Source organism: Lottia gigantea, assembly GCF_000327385.1.
Source record: "Lottia gigantea unplaced genomic scaffold LOTGIsca_110, whole genome shotgun sequence".
In the NCBI taxonomy this organism is placed as follows: domain Eukaryota; kingdom Metazoa; phylum Mollusca; class Gastropoda; family Lottiidae; genus Lottia; species Lottia gigantea.
The window spans coordinates 570997-589179 of NW_008707002.1; the positions used below are offsets into that span (position 1 = coordinate 570997).

The window sequence follows — 18183 nt, forward strand, 5'->3', positions numbered from 1 at the left end:
TCAGCTTTCATTCTTTCCAAACCCGGAGAAAATTTGAAATGAACGTCCGAATTCAGAGTTTTACCATCCTTTGCTTGCATCGATTCCAACAGATTCCTGATTTTATTTCAGACAGTCCCAGAGCCAGACTTTTTGATGCCACCCTCCTGTCGGCTCCTATTATAGATTTCATTGTTATACAAATCTTTGTGAGTTTTGGAGCTTTTCACATCCTTCATTGCTTGAAAACTTTGACTATATTAGAAGAGTGATTGAAATTTTAAAATGTTTATTGTTATTATTGACAATTAATGACAGTGTGACTTGACTAGCACACATACACACACAAGAACAAGCTAGCCTATTGTACTAGGCCAAATTATAAAGCCTATTGCCAGTAGCTTAGGTTAGGTGAGGTTGGATGAGGGGTACTTTTGAAACTGTTGAATGATATTTGTGTCTAGCAACAGAAGAAGATTGTCTAATCACAGATTATCAGTTTGATAACAAGGCTATAATAGGAGGATTGGTCAAACATAAAACATATCGACAGTCAGTTTTTACTTTGTTAACTATACAAGAAAGGTTTTGAGTAATAAAACTGAGAGACTTGTCTTCATTATATCTAGGATATCCTGCTTGTCTATTGCTATGTTAATAGAAGTAGGGTCAATTCTTAAGATAACTTTAAAGCATTTTTCTATCAAGTTTGAACCTAATTTCAGAGCCCACTTACAGTAAAATATTGAGGTGTCAAGTCTCGTAGACAAATACAAAGTATATCAAAATTGAAACTCACATATCTTACTAATTGTAGCAAATTGTCGCAAAATCTGATAAAGTATCCATAGGACATGTCATATCTTATGAGTACTAACACCAACTGTATCAAATAACTATCAGAGATCAGTCAGATCACATCTTAAGGTCTATTAGAATTTAGGAATTTCAGCTTGTATTTCAACTATTTTTGATTAGTTTTATGACATGACCAACTGTATCGATTAACTATCAGAGAGATGTCATACTAGAAGCCAAGAATTTCAGCTTGCACTTGTGTTTCAAAACAAAATTCTTTTGCTCTTTGAATATTTGTTAATTTTTTCATAAAAGAGAACTTTGACCATTGATACCTCTAGTCAATATTGAAGTAGATGTCACTTTGTACTGTAATGTTTGATGTACTAAGATCAGGAAATTACTCGTTGACTTTCTGAGTAGAGGTCTTGTCGTTAAGTTCATTCATTATTTTAGCTTTCCTAGTGACATTCTCTAATTGATTTAATTAGCAACAATCTGTCTCTTAATTTGCTTTACACTGATTGTACACAGTAAGGCATTGTCAGTCTTCAATTGTCAAATAGCATATATACATATACATTGAAAAAGACTGCACATTAAAGATTCTGCTGTTCTAGCAGCAAAATTCACCTTATTGGACACTGCTTGGTGTTGCCTTCTTCCATTATCCCTAAATAAACCAATCTTACTTTTAGCTGCAATCTAATTGACTTGAGCTCATCTTTTACTACAGACACATTTCTTGGGATGTCAAGTCCTCATCTGGTGTTTCAGTGAATATATTTTGACTGACATTTTGACTCTAAATTATAAATATTTGGATCAAACAAAAAAATATATTAATTTCAAGTTATTTTGACTTAGTGGATTTCAACCTTCATTACAAGCTATTTTCAGCTATGGTTGGTTGGTTGGTTGGTAGATGACAAGTTAACCTTCGCTTCCGCAAACTAGGTAGTTGTTAGTAGTTGTAGTAGTTGGTAGTTGGATTGGTTTAAATTGGATGATTCTGTGTTGTTGGTTTGTTTGTTGATTCAGCTTGTTTTCATGTCCTAGGTATAAACTGGAACTGGATGTTGGTTTAGTTCTGACTGAGCTATCCCTACTCAGTATTGTCTAGTGTCATATCAATATTGTATAATAAATACAGACAGAGGGTTAACAAGTTAATTACAATATCTATTATACTCTAATTATTTAATTAATCAACCAATCTTATGAATATTCATGTCTTATTAATTCAATCTTTATTATTAACTTGTCCTGATCTTTATTATTACTCCAGTCTTCATACTGTAGAATATTTCTACATAATGTTAACCCTGTCTGTATTCTTTACGGTATAGAATATTGATATAGTGATATTATCAACAACTCGGCATTAATCATAACACTGGACCCCTTTCACAAAACATTATTTAATCCCCTCTACCATCTTCATTAGTCATAACACTGGGCCCTTTGACAAAACATTATTTAATCCCCTATACCATCCTCATTAGTCATAACACTGGGCCCCTTTCACAAAACATTATTTAACCCCCTCTACCACCCTCATTAGTCATAACACTGGGCCCCTTTCACAAAACATTATTTAATCCCCTCTACCATCCTCATTAGTCATAACACTGGGCCCTTTCACAAAACATTATTTAATCCCCTCTACCATCTTCATTAGTCATAACACTGGGCCCTTTCACAAAACATTATTTAATCCCCTCTACCATCCTCATTAGTCATAACACTGGGCCCCTTTCACAAAACATTATTTAATCCCCTCTACCATCCTCATTAGTCATAACACTGGGACCCTTTCACAAAACATTATTTAATCCCCTCTACCATCCTCATTAGTCATAACACTGGGCCCTTTCACAAAACATTATTTAATCCCCTCTACCATCCCCATTAGTCATAACACTGGGACCCTTTCACAAAACATTATTTAATCCCCTCTACCATCCCCATTAGTCATAACACTGGGACCCTTTCACAAAACATTATTTAATCCCCTCTACCATCTTCATTAGTCATAACACTGGGCCCTTTCACAAAACATTATTTAATCCCCTCTACCATCCCCATTAGTCATAACACTGGGACCCTTTCACAAAACATTATTTAATCCCCTCTACCATCTTCATTAGTCATAACACTGGGCCCTTTCACAAAACATTATTTAATCCCCTCTATCATCCTCATTAGTCATAACACTGGGACCCTTTCACAAAACATTATTTAATCCCCTCTACCATCCTCATTAGTCTAAATATGTGCTAACAAGTAGAAATAAAACTCATTTCATTTGATTCCCATTCCGAATTATTGAACAATTAATTTGAGTTCTTACCATTCAAAACGATTAGTTTAATTGGCAAATGAAATTCATATCAACTATATATCAGATCAATGTACCACCTCATGAATATTCATAACTTGTAATGAATGATATATTAAAACAAAATCAATATACAGGGTAATATTTTAGAGAAACCTATATTTGAAATATCAGCTAATAACAAAACTCTTGACCAACTGTCCTGAGACGCTGAATGATGAGGCTGAATTAAAACTAAAAGCTAATAAAAAAAGTTTAGTCTCATTTTAATTAGACCGAAACTCTGAGTAACAACATGTTTCAGGTTCTCTCTATTTTTTTTTTATATATTGAAATATCAGCTGATATAGGAATGTTTTACCAGTGAATCATTTAGTATCAATGACAAGATGTTTTGATTTTTATAAATATTTACAGATTAGAATAAAAGTTTCTCTCATGTCCTGCTGGGATTACTTTTAGTCAAACAAAAAGAGTAAAATTATGAATATTTCTGTTTCAATATTATTTTAAAAGATTGATATCATGCTTTTTGGAAATTTAACCATTTATAGCCCAGTCCTGAACAAAGTGAGATTAAACAGTTGGTGAAATCAAAACAAACTATATCATATTCTGATAACCCAACTTGTGTTTTAGATAATTTTATCTGAATATTATCATTATTATAATGGTTATTAAATTCTAGAATGATTTGTCATAGAAACAACTTTAGAGTCATATTGACGATTATCAAGTTTTAAATTGTATTTTAATGAGTCATTTCACAAAACAAAACAAAATATAATTCTTCTATTTGTTACCTCCAGGACTGTAAATTTTAGATATGGTCTATCTGTAAAAGTCTGAAGGGATGAGATTACTTTAAATTCTCAACACAATTTCAGTCTTTCTGGAATCTTAAAACATCAGAATAACAGATTACATCACATATGCATTGGCCGTGGATTTAAGAAATGATTAATGGTTATATTTTATGTTTACCTAATTGATGTACATTTTAAGACTGGATATCATTGAACTTTGTTAGTTTTTTTATTGTGATGATATGGTAAAAATAAAATATGTTATTAGAAAGAGAAAATACCAGATAATTTGACCTTCCATTGATTATTGAAGAGATTGGTATCAGAAAGTGGCTATGGTTTCATTTGATTTTCTCTGTTAGTTGGTTATTTGGACTGAAATATTTTATTTTGAATAGATATATATATGAAAGTTGTGATGAATGATTATTAGGTTCTAAATAATAAAAAAAAATATAAGGAACAAGATTTGTTGATAGCAAAAGATAATTTAACCTTGAAAGAGATTGGTGTCAGAAAATGACTGGTTTCATTTGATTTTACCCGTTTTTTTTAACTTTGACTTAGTATTTTGGATGTGATACCTTATTAAGAATAAAGAAAGAAGATTTATTAGAAAAAGAGAAAATAAGAGATAATTTGGCCTTCTATTGATTATTGAAAGAAAAAAACAGTAACTATATGATTATCAATATCTCACCACTAATTAGTCGTCCACACAGTGTCAGGTTACTTCCCTTTAATTATTAATAGTCTAACAGGTGGTTTCTCTCTTTCTCTTCTTTAAAAACATGTTTATATTTCCCACTCAAAACAACAAAAACCATTTAGGATATTTTACACTAATACTGTTTACTAGGTGGGTTGGATGTAACATCTAAACATCTTTTTATTATTGCTTCTAAACATCAGTTTCATTAGGTATTTTACTGTACACTATTTTTATTGTTTTCTTGTAGGGTTAAAAACATGTTTACAATGGTCAGATAGAAACAACAGAAATAAACATCAGTTTCATTAGGTATTTTTGTAGGGTTAAAAACATGTTTACAATTGTCAGATAGAAACAACAGAAATAAACATCAGTTTCATTAGGTATTTTTGTAGGGTTAAAAACATGTTTACAATGGTCAGATAGAAACAACAGAAATAAACATCAGTTTCATTAGGTATTTTTGTAGGGTTAAAAACATGTTTACAATGGTCAGATAGAAACAACAGAAATAAACATCAGTTTCATTAGGTATTTTTGTAGGGTTAAAAACATGTTTACAATTGTCAGATAGAAACAACAGAAATAAACATCAGTTTCATTAGGTATTTTTGTAGGGTTAAAAACATGTTTACAATGGTCAGATAGAAACAACAGAAATAAACATCAGTTTCATTAGGTATTTTTGTAGGGTTAAAAACATGTTTACAATTGTCAGATAGAAACAACAGAAATAAACATCAGTTTCATTAGGTATTTTTGTAGGGTTAAAAACATGTTTACAATGGTCAGATAGAAACAACAGAAATAAACATCAGTTTCATCTTTGATGTTATTCTTGTTTTTTTTGTTTGGCAAAAAGTCTTGTCAGTCATATTACACTATAGACTTAAGCCCTGTATGCTACAGGTGGTGCATGTTAAAGATTCCTGGACAGTTAAAAATAAAAAAAGATTAGACCAATGCTTCTCTCCGCTCTCTTCAGCAAATGTCCCTCATTGCATACTACATGGTTTAGGCTGTCTTCATTAGCCCAACAGTCAGAGAAAAGTGAAAACATGTTTTAGCTTTAGACTAAGATGTAATGTTGGCTGTTGTAATCATTTGTTTATATTTTCAGAAAAAAGATTGCTATACGAGAAGATTGATAGTTTCCCTGGAAGTAAATCATTTAAAACCTACGAGAGTATTTCCCCCTTGTTATTTTATAATAAACATCAAATAACGTTTACTTTACAACAGGTACGTCTTCCTATTCTTCTTTAACAGGTGAAACAGAGGCACTGACATCAAAATAGTTTCTTGTAGTTCTGATTGGAACAATAATAGATAATACTTGTGCCAATAATTCCCTTATTGTACACTGCATGGTGCTGCCAATCTCTATTGGTATATGACTGTTATTAAGATAGGTTATTTTATTTGATGTTTCAGGGTAAACATATAGAAAATGTGACAGTTTATTTCAAAGCTTTTGGTAGAAGTTTTATTTTAGATTTACAACAAAATAAGTAAGTACCTGTAAAATTATATTCTGTGCTAATTCTACTATAGTTTCATTTCATTGAATTGACTTGATGAACACAACTCTCTAATGAATGTTGTCAGATCAAACAATTGAGTGAATGAGTCAGGCAGCACACAGAATTAGTCAAACATTGTTTCACTTTGTAAAACCTTGTTGTCTATTATTTCCAGAGATTTGTTTTCCAAGTCGTATGTAGAAAAACGTCATCATTCTACTGGTGTTCATCAACATAAACCTAAGGTAGGTTTGATTTGTTAATCCAAATCTCACAGAGTTCCTGAGAGGTTCAGGTGTAACAAGTATGAATGAAGGTACCCAAACTGTTGAATTTAAATCAAAGTGTTTCAGAAGAGATTTCTTTATGAAAGAATATTGATTTATTAAGCTGTTGTATGAAGCTAAGTTACAGGTTACATTCATAGTCTATGGGAAATTTGAACCTGCCTAAATTTTGATCTTATTTTATTTCAGATCTCCAATCATTGTTATTATCATGGTACTATACGAGGCTCTGTTGATAGTCTGGTTGCCATGTCAACCTGTCAGGGAGTATATACAGGACTGGTATCAGACAGTATTAATACATATCATATAGAAAACCAGCATGGAATTCATCGTATTTATAGAGATCTAGATCAACGTACTGATGCCTTTAAATGTGGTATGTTTCTGTTAATTTTAATGATAGGGATTCATTTGTAATCTATTTATGGCAGGATTCAGATGAAAACTGGGCTTCAAAGATTATTATTTAGGGGCCAAATAACTGTTAAACAGGCCCAGAAAATATAAATAATTATAGCCTGAAACCCTGAGATTTCCAGTCCTTGTATTTTAAAAATTTCTTGTACAATAAGCTTGATTACTTTGATCAATATACAGTGTTTATAGTATCTTAATATCTAACCACAAACCAGTTGTTTACATCTTATAACGAACTCCAGACAGAGGAGATATAGATTCCTGCATGTCTCTATGTTATTTAAATATTCTGATAGGGTTTATTTTGTTTTTTCTCTAGGAAATGATCATGGTCATCCCCACACAAGATTTTATCATCAGGGACATCAACAACATTCCCAGGTTAGTATAAAAACTAAAACTAACAGACAGTAGAGTGGTAGGGGGAACAGACAGTAGAGTGGTAGGGGGAACAGACAGTAGAGTGGTTGGGGGAACAGACAGTAGATTGGTAGGGGGAACAGACAGTAGAGTGGTAGGGGGTTGGTGTCTGTTTAAAAGCCCTGGGTATAAAAACTAAAACTAAGATACTGTAGAGTGGTAGGGGGAAGACTGGGAGAGAAAAGGCTATTAGTTTGCTGGGTTTTTATTTTTATATATGAATATTATAACAGAGAATATGGTGTTAGTACCAAGTTGACTACCAGTATCTGTGGATGATCAGAGAGAGATATTAGCTGGGCTATGTATATTATATAAGAATTTTGTGGAATATAATTATAATAGTGTGATTATGTTTAATTCATTTTGGTAATTGTTTTATTTTTACCAATACCCATATTTATATTTTAGAGAAGAAAAAGAAGTGTACCAGAAGTTCCAATCCGGGGACCGTATGATGGCAATGAAAATACTAGATTTGTAGAATTATATTTAGTTAATGATAGAAGCACAGTGAGTGTTAATATTCTTTCTCAAATCTATCTTGTTCCTTGTTGTCAGTCTCTAGTCAGAAAGATTGATCTATAAAATGACAATTTCTCTCTTTAACAATGTCAGTTAATATTAATCCTGTCAAATATTCTGTAATTGACTGAGAGTTCTGAATTCTGACTATTATCTATATTCAGGCTATTAATCACTATAATATGGGAGATAACTCTTTAATAACTTAATATCTCTAGACCACATTATAACAATATTACAGAAGAAAGAAAGTTTTGGCTGATTAGAGTGATTTCTTTAAGTGGAATTTTTATCAAGAATGTCATGTTTTATAATATAATTCAATAAAATGATAATTGTTTGTAGACTCTGAACCATAATAGTAGTGAAGTTATAAAAAAATCACAAGATATAGTTAATATTGTTAGTCGGGTAAGTTCAATTCTATATTTCTACTTTAAAAACAAACATTAATTATGATTTGTAGATTACAGGCAACCCTCGCAAAGATTAATTGTTTGGTGGAAATTCATCGTCTCATATGAAGCTATTTGGATAAAGTGAGTCTTGGTCTCATCTTATGACATTTAAGCATGATTTGCATATAGCAAAAAGTTTTTATTGAAATATGAAAAAAATTCTATTTTTAAGTTGTATCGTCCACTGAATATTTACGTAGCTCTAGTTGGGGTGGAGATCTGGGAATCTAGAGATAAAATAGTTATAACTAAAAGTCCTGATGTCACCCTAGAAAACTTCTTACGTTATCGTCGAGAAAGAATCAATCCATTCCATATTAATGATAACGCACAACTTATTACGTAAGTATTACTAGATTATTTTAATAAATAAATACCACAGTAATATTGCGACAGACAGACATTATTCATCATCATATCTTTCAGAGAGTCCACATAAATTATTAAGTCATTAATTGGTATTTGATTTAATCAACCCTTAATGAGAGTTCTCACAACTAACTGTCTGTTTTTATTCGGATAGTGTAAATATTATGACAGTTCCTGTATTAATGTTATTTGTATTATATATATATCTATTAATTATAGTGGTACTAAATTTGATGAAGGGGTGGTAGGTAAAGCTATCAAAGGAAGAATTTGTACCTTTCAATATTCAGGGGGAGTTAACTATGTAAGTATACATTGTCTTACATTGTTTTTATCATTTTATCTGAATTTATTAATATACACAATAGAGATGAGAGATGATATACCCTTATCAGTAATAACTTATAATTAACAGATCTGTTGTCAGACATGACTGGTTAATAAATGTTAATTAACATCCCTGTATCAATGATATTGTTATATTTAATAGGATTATGATGGATTAACTACTCTAGCTACAACTGTAGCTCATGAACTGGGTCATAGTTTTGGTATGGAACATGATAATGATTCTGTGTGTCGATGTTCAGAGAGTAAATGTATTATGGCTGCTACAAGTGGGTAGGTTATTTTATAAATATTATTACAACTCTTAACTTATTAATAATGAAATAACCATTCACTGTTTTTGTTTTGTATAAACGAAGGGTTTAGTAAAATTATTTTACAGTAACGTGACTGATTTTGAGTGATGTAATTTGTAAATTTAAAGATTTAAGTTATCATCTGTTAACAGGTTTATTGTTTATATGAGAGGTTTTAGGCTGATAGAACAGATTATATTGTGTTAAGATTAATACAGTCATGAAAGTTGTATAAGATAAGACAGGATACAGTGTATGAGATTTTAATACAAGTTTAGTTTATTTTATAAATTATATTATATTACAGAATGACAAGTCCTACTAAATGGTCATCATGTTCTATCAGTGCTCTACGTGAATCGTTTGAAATTGGTATGGATTATTGTCTACGTAATAAACCAGAGTATATCTATAAAGGACCAGTCTGTGGAAATGGTTTAGTAGAGGAAGGAGAAACTTGTGATTGTGGACTTCCTCAGGTAAAGTTTTTGGCTGTTTTTTTGCAGTTGTTACTCAGTTGTATTTAAGAGAATTTAGCTGTTAGTTATAGTTATTCTACTATAAGGTTATTAATCACCATCTTTTGTTGTGAAATTTTAGCTGTTAATTTAAGGTGGTGTACTATATCTATCAATCTGTTTATATTATTTTAGGATTGTACTAATAGATGTTGTAATTCTACCACCTGTCAGTTAATACCCCAGGCTCAATGTGGAACAGGAAGATGTTGTAATCTCGAGACTTGTAAGGTAAGAACTGAAATTATTTTAAAATATAACATAAAGTGATTATAATTTTACAAATATTTGAAGAAAAATGGTTGACCTGGAAATACTGATAAAGTAGAGGAAAGGAAAGATTTATTTATTCGGAATATACTGATTTAATATTTCAAATAAACTATCTGCTGATGAAATGTTGAATTTTAAGAAAGGACTGATAACGAAAGACAATCCAATGTCTGTAAACAATGAGACTGATAATAACAAGTTTAATATCAATAAACATTTAGAAAACAAAGAAAAGAGAAGGGTGTTTTGGGTATCCAGCCCAAATAGAAGAAAACTAGAACACAAGACCTATTTCATTTCAATCTAAGATATATTATTATATTAATTTAATTCAGTATAGAGACTCTGCTGTATTGTGTCGAGCGCCAGTAGGAGAATGTGATCTACCTGAATTCTGTAATGGAACTATGGAATACTGTCCTGATGATGTTTATAAGAAAAATGGTTTGACTTGTGGAGAGAGCCAGGTTAGTTTGATAATAAAATATAATCTTATCTTATACTGTTTAAAATAGGGGTAAAGAATGCAATATTTTGTCTTTTGATTACAGCTCTTTTTTTACCCCTGTTTGATGTTTTCATTGTATCCATGTTCAAACAGATACACAGTCACTTTTCTTATCTCCACCAAATATAAAATTATTTCCCTGGAGTAAATTCACCTGTTGTATATTTTCAGTCGTATTGTTATCAAGGACAATGTAATACTCATAGTAAACAATGTAAACTACTGTGGGGAACTACTGGGCGTGCCTCTGATCCTATCTGTTATCAGAATCTCAATATGCAGGGAACACACGATGGTAACTGTGGCTATAACTGGACTAGAAGTTATTATACAAGATGTCATAAAGAGTAAGTTCTTTATTTCCTTTTAAATATTCAACCCAATAATACTTTATTGACAAGAGCTCATAGGATTCGGCTGGAAAGAAACAAGTAAGTTCTTTTAAATTGAATCAAGATTATTTCATGTTGTTTTGGATAGACAGTCCTCATCAGGATAGTTAGGCTAATTTATTTTTATTATTTACTGAAGAAGTCTAGAATAACTAATAATAATATGTTTTTTTTGTCACCCCCAGGGATGTAATGTGTGGGTTATTACACTGTGTTCATCTAAACGAGAAATTGATGTTCTGGAGAGATTCTCTAGCTCATACTATGAGAGCCTCCTTTCTAACAGTTGGTAATACTCAGTATGTCTGTCGATCGGCCATGTTGGATGTTGGAATCGATATGCCAGATCCTGGAATGGTTCCTGATGGGGCCAAATGTGAAGATGAGAAGGTAAGGAAAAAGTTCTCTAAGGTTACTGGTTCCCAACTTGTAGTAAAACTTTGAAAGATTTTAAAAAGCAGTGACTTTGGTTAAGGTAATGATCTCATAACTTTGTTTTTGGTGGGTGATGTGAGCAGGAACAAGGGGCTTCAAATTGTTGTAAGGAAGCAAAAAGGGTTAAAAGACTTTGACACACAGTCTTGAAACTTCACTCCTGACAGGAAATCTGCCATCATTTGGTCGACATTTTAAACCATCACATTCATCATCATCAAAAAACACTCCAATTTCTTCATCAGATTGAAACAGATCTCATCAATTCATTGAATAATTTTGTTATTAATTATAGATCTGTGTGAACCATAAATGTGTACCATTAGCTAAACTACCTATTACTGATTGTTCTACTAACTGTGCTAATCATGGTGTAAGTAGATAATCTTATATTGTTTATATTCTGCTTCCAGTCCTACTGACAGGTCGCAAGTCAATACTAGCCCCTATGTCTTATGTAGGCCCAAGTATTGAGTATGCCATGGCCAGTGCTTATGATGGTCAGCCCAGTGCAGATCTTTATTCCTATATAAACCAAGTACTAACAATCTGAACTGTAAAACAAAACCCGAAATCCAAAACAACATATTGGCAAAATATTGGTAAGAGCTAATGATATTTTCACAGTAGGACGTTATATATTATTTTGATGTTTTCTATCTAGGTATGTAACAGTCGAGGTAACTGTCACTGTGATATAGGGTACGCCCCTCCTCTCTGTGATAAACCAGGGTTTGGGGGTAGTGTTGACAGTGGACAGGCCAGTAATGAACAAGGTAGGTAGAATTATTTTAATCTTTTATCAATTGTTGTTTAGTCAACTCAGAAATAGTTTGGTGAAATTTTCTTAGATTGGCTGATTAAAGTTGTCTGAAGATCACAGAGCGTGAAACTCTGAATAATAATAATATTTCTATATCACTCTAATTGAGGTATTGAGCACTATCTTCATGTGAAACTCTGAGTAACAACATGTTTCAGGTTCTGTAATAAAATAATATTTCTATATCACTCTAATTGATGTATTGAACACTATCTTCATGTGAAACTCTGAGTAACAACATGTTTCAGGTTCTGTAATAATATAATATTTCTATATCACTCTAATTGATGTATTGAGCACTATCTTCATGTGAAACTCTGAGTAACAACATGTTTCAGGTTCTGTTTTAATATATCTAATCATATTTCTATTTTATTTCAGTAAATAAAGAATTACTAATTGGTCTGTTGGTATTTTTTCTAATATTGTTATTATGTGTTATAATATTCCTGGCCTTTTTCTATCGAAAACGTTTACAAAAAGTCTGGAAAAACATGCCTGATTATACCTGCAGGTACAGTAAAACATTTTATCTAAACATACTTTAAGTGATAGAAAAAGAGAGTAAGATATCTCATTGTTTTTCGAGGTTTATTGAATGGACATGACATGATTCAATAGCCTGGTTCTTGATATTGATTTGGTTTTTAAAATGTATAATTGAGGAAGAGTTGTAGAGCAGACAGCTAGAGTGTTGAAATCTTTATGACATCATTTGCTAGGTTATATCTTAACAAATGGTGGCTAATCTCAGCTGGCATATGACCGTCTTGTGATGTTAAATAAGTCATCTTCACTCATAATTCCAGCCGACCCATCTGTTAATGTGTAATGATAATCTGGGAATGATCAATCGGTTTTGCCAAGGACCAGCTGGTAGAAAGGACCCAAGTTGTTATCCTTTTCTTTCTGTCTGTCTTAACAATGTTAGAGTTGTCATAATTTCTTCACTATTTTTTGCAGAATTCCAATGAAACCAATATTTAACCGTAAAGAGAAACGCCCTTCGTCTATTCTGGTTGATGGTAAGCCAGTTCACACCCCGAGTAAACGATACGAACCTCCAGTGATATCATTAAAACAGGATTCACCCCCAGGTTATGATCCAAACGATTCTATTCTTGCTACGACCTCGAATCGTAAAACAAATATCGATATTAGCAACCCTAGTCAACAAAAACCTCTAGTCCCAAAACATGAACCGCGTTCGAAATCACCAGAAAAACTCAAAAAGAAAACATCTGAAAAAGAAATCAGTCAACCTAAAATTCACCAATTTGTGCCAGAAAACAAAATTTTCAAACCGGATCTTAAAATCAATAAAACTTCATCTACAAAATCTTCAACCAAATCAAAGTCAAAACAAGACATTCCTCTACCCCCCAAACCTGTCGTTTCACCCAAACCAGAGAAAAAACCCTTAACTCAGTCCAAATCAGAGCCAGAGTCGGTTCCCTTGTCACCCAAATCAGAACGTACCGGAATACAAAAACGAGAATCTTTCCGAGGAGCAGAAATATCACATCCAGTATTTGTCAGCACGACCAATCGTAATTCTAACATGTTTGATGATCTCCCAGACACGCTACCTAGAGGAACACATCTTTCTCACTCCCCCAGTGCTCGAGGCGTTCCCCCTGTACCTCCTCATGGTAAAGAAGTCACAGTTAAACGCAGCAAGTCAGACAGAAGTCAAGGTAGCAGAAGTCCTGTACGACCAGCAAATTTAGCAACACAAGACAAAGAAGATCTCTCACCACCAAAAACTTTGAGTAAATCAGTTTTAGATAGAATTATCTCCCCTCCTAAACCAGGATCGACCAATAGTATTCCACGATCTCGATCTCCGTCTGCTAATACATCATTCCGTTCGTTATCGCCACCCTCACGACCTTTACCCCCGGAACCTCGCGTCTCTATTCCTCCAAAACCTAAAGCGTTAGAATCGGGCAGACCCGACAGTACAGGGGTTTATATGAATAACCCAACTACGTTATTCGACAACGGTGACCTACTTGATGACATCACAAAATATTTAAATACTCAGAGCGATTTGAAGGAGGAGCAGCCGGCTAATTACACCAATATTCCTGAAGGAAGTAAAGCCTTCGAGGACAGCGAACCAACAAACTCTAAAAATAGCCCAGTAAATAAATACGCTCGTAATAAAAATACGTCGCTAGAATCACAACAGAGACCAAGTCTTAGAGACAAACCATCTTCAAATTTAAAACCAAAAACAGATTCAAAAACTACAAATATTTCCAAACCTAGTGTTACTAAAAATAAACCTCTAGTTCGGAATCAAAGTGCGTCACCAGCTAGAAGTACATTAGACAATAAAAATATTTCAAAACCAGGTGATAAAACACATGTGTCTCGAATAAACAGTGGGCCCAAACCTGCCACGCCTCCTAAAAAGGGAAATACAGGGGTAAAACCTGTAGACTCTAAAGTGGGAATTAAAACTTTGGCAGCAGAAACTTCAAAATCTGGGGCTAAACCTGCTGCAAGTGTTACACGGACAAAATCCCCAACCGGAGAAAAAACAGGGGTTACTCATTCTGCTTCTCAAGTGTCAGCTTTAACAGCTAAATTTAATCAAGATAAAATATTGGAAACATCAACCCCTAGTGATGTTAAAATAACAGGGAATATATCTAATAAACCAAAACCTCCTATTAAAAAAATACATAGTTTTAATGTTTGATGGGAGTTGACTCTAGAATATTTAAATTTTGATTTGGAAACCGCTAAGTGTGTTTTTAACTCTTTTTAAGTGAATTTTTAAGGATTACAACATTTACTTGTGAGTTTTAGCTAGTTTATGCTAGAATTTTTACAATTAGTTTCTGTATGTTTTTAAGAAGTTCATTTAAAGAAGAGATGTTGGTTTTTTTAAGATATTTTCTACAATTTTGACTATTTGAATATCTAATTTATAACAGTAATATAACTGGTTGAAATAATCTAATCTTATTGAAAGATATTCTCAAGTAAAAAACAATATTTTAAACCACTGTTTTATTTAGTTCAATTTGTTTATCAGTATTTTAATTTACTTTATTCTATTGATTTTTAAAATATTCTAGATTATGATAGTCTGCAAACCAGGCACTTTTTAAAACTGCAGAATTATTAAATAAACAAGAAATTCAAATTGTCTTCAATATACAAGTGATAGACACTAAACTCTGGTCATTTTTATTTTGATCATTTTTATTAAAATTGATATTAGTTTTGGGTAAAATTATATGATTTGCTTATTTTTAGTTTTGTGCAATATTTTAGTGTTTATATGAGTATTTTTTATTCTTTTTTCAACTGAATTTTTTAAAGATCTGATCTCTGTGTCTCAAATTTCACGATTTTGAAAATTTTACTGATATTTTGAGACGAAGGAGTCTAGTTTGCTATCTAGTCATGTGACACAATCTAGCTGACAGAGAAGTTTATTGAATCATTATTAACATCAGGCTCAAATTTAACAATTTCAGACTGGAAAGCTCAAAGCTTACTCTTATAAGATACGTTTAAGAAAATTGAACAAAAAATAAAGAGTAGGTCTGGTAGGTTCCTCTGTCGTGGCAAAATTCCCTCATTGCACACTGTTATTTATATTAGCCCAATCAGGTGCAGAAAAGTAGGACCTTGAACTCAATTTCATTTTATATTAAAAAGAAAAAAACGAGAATTCTCATTTTTACATCAAAATACTCATTTTATTTTATTTTATTTTATTTTATTTATGGTCCAGTTTTTAATTTTCTTCTTTAGTCATCTTAATAATCTCATTATCAAATATAATCAACCTTTCCTGACAAAATATATACATTGTCATTCATTGATTGTTCATTGTGCTCATATTTTGGCATAATTTTCCCTGACAAACCTTCCACTTCTGAAGCAATTTAAATATTAAATCTGAAATATATCTGGGAACGTTTTCCTTAACCAAGAAAGAGCAGGAGGTTTGAGAAAGGGTTTTAATAATCAATACAAGACAAAATACCTTCAAATATACACAAGACTCACTGTTAGATAACTTTTCTTGATTCCTAAAGTAAGATTTGAGTAGTATTGATCTGACTAAAAATGATATTTTATGAGCCAAAGTTGTAAATATTGTTAGTTGAGTTGATAAAATACCTCATGTCATGTGACATACTATTTATTACTATTATACCCAATATACTTTCATATTATAATCATAGCTTTTTACTTCACTTAAAGTTAGTGTTACCTGGACGCTGTTTCTCATAATATCCTAGATTAACGTACGAGCGTAAACATTATAAATTAACGATATGATAACGTAGAAATAACATTTTTCTACACTTAACTTGTAAGTTTAGTCTGCAAATTTTGAGAAACAGGTTCCTGGGGTCTTCTTCACGGAAAACTTAACTGAAATAAAATCCAGTCATCTGATTGGATAATAAAACTAAATTTAAAATCAATTTTTGTAATTGACCAATCAAATAACTTGAACAATAAAATCATTTTAAGTTAAGTTTTCCAGAATAAGGCCCTTAAAATATATAGTCAGATAGGACTACAGGCATAACCATAGGCATAGCTAGAAACATAGAGCAGGGTCTAGTACAAACCGTGCAAATTATGTTATCAATTTTGTCAAGGCATTATCAGAGGTCAAGTATGTTCTAAACTTGGGTGCTTTGTTTTGAATTTTGGTGAATCTTGATATTGAATTGCATTTTAATTTTGACAGACAACAAATAACACCCCTAATATTACAAATGAATTCTTCCAATCATCCATATACAGTTTCATATTGATAGAAAGTATGCATGTTTGGAAGAGTTCAATAGAATGTTGAGGGGTGTCAATCAGATGACTAACACACTATATAGCCCCCATTAATCTGTACATTTCACATCATTGATTTAAAAGGCCTCTATTTTCAGCTTGTTTCAAATTTTATACTTGTCAAAGCCATCTGCTTTGTGTCATAAAGTTGGTATCTTTTCAAGTTTGGACATGCTAAGCTTAGTTAAGATGTAAATATTATTTGTAATCTATTAATCATTCTATATTACTGTGCAATAAATAATATTCATGATATCATTCTTACTTCATTATTATTATTATTATTATTATTATTATTATTATTGTAGGTGACAAAACTAGTATCTATATTCTTGTACTTATGTTTTTTTTTTCTGACAAAATTTGTTGGGAAATTGTACTAGTACCATGTCATTGAAAATTTTCTTTTATATTATTGTTAAAATCCACTGGGGCGAGTCGAACTTCTGAAGTGAAATATGGTTAACACAGAGAACTCTCTCAATGATTGCAAGGTGACACACCCAATAGCAGACTGGTATGAGGTGAGTGAGTTCTAATGAAGCTGTTGTAACAAAAGATTAACCTCAAGTGAGATCTGATAAGTTGATACAAGGACCTGACAAAGAATGGATGGAGTTTTACGTCCAACTCTACTGAACCTAATTGGGCTAACGAAGATGAATGTTGTTCTGGTTGAGAGAGCTGATTAAGTTTGAAGATTGCAGAAGACAGTAAAAAAAACAAGAAAATTGAAGGTTTGAAAATGTTTATAAATTATAAACAAAAATAACAGAATTATATACAACAATCATAGAGAACCACGCCCACTTGGCTGGTCAAATATTCTATTACTCACAGGGTTAATTCTAAAACTCATTTTAAAACATGACTCCCTCCCTCACCAACCCTTCCCTCCCCCCCACGTCTTAGCATAATCTTATACTAGTTATAAAAGACCACGTCCCCATTCCCCTTAGTTTGAAATAATCTCAAAAATTGATAAACATGATCTTAAATCTCCACCACTGCCTGTAGTTTTAAATCACCTTCTAAATATCTTGGCATAATCTTTTACTAGTTATAAATCATCTCACCCCTACTCACCTTAGTTTTTCATTGCCCTCGGAATTATTGGACCAT

General features: G+C 32.1%; 1 protein-coding gene across 1 annotated transcript; it reads left to right on the forward strand.

Annotated features, from left to right (window-relative positions):
- Positions 1–7727: 7727 nt before the first annotated feature.
- LOTGIDRAFT_136948 (hypothetical protein) lies at positions 7728–12192 on the forward strand (the record flags this gene model as incomplete). Its single annotated transcript, XM_009047340.1, has 12 exons — positions 7728–7805; positions 8157–8222; positions 8442–8611; positions 8858–8942; positions 9129–9259; positions 9590–9761; positions 9936–10031; positions 10409–10540; positions 10753–10928; positions 11159–11363; positions 11704–11781; positions 12073–12192. Coding segments are annotated over 12 exons (1509 nt in total), but the record flags the coding sequence as incomplete, so codon positions are not given.
- Between the last annotated feature and the right edge of the window lie 5991 nt (positions 12193–18183).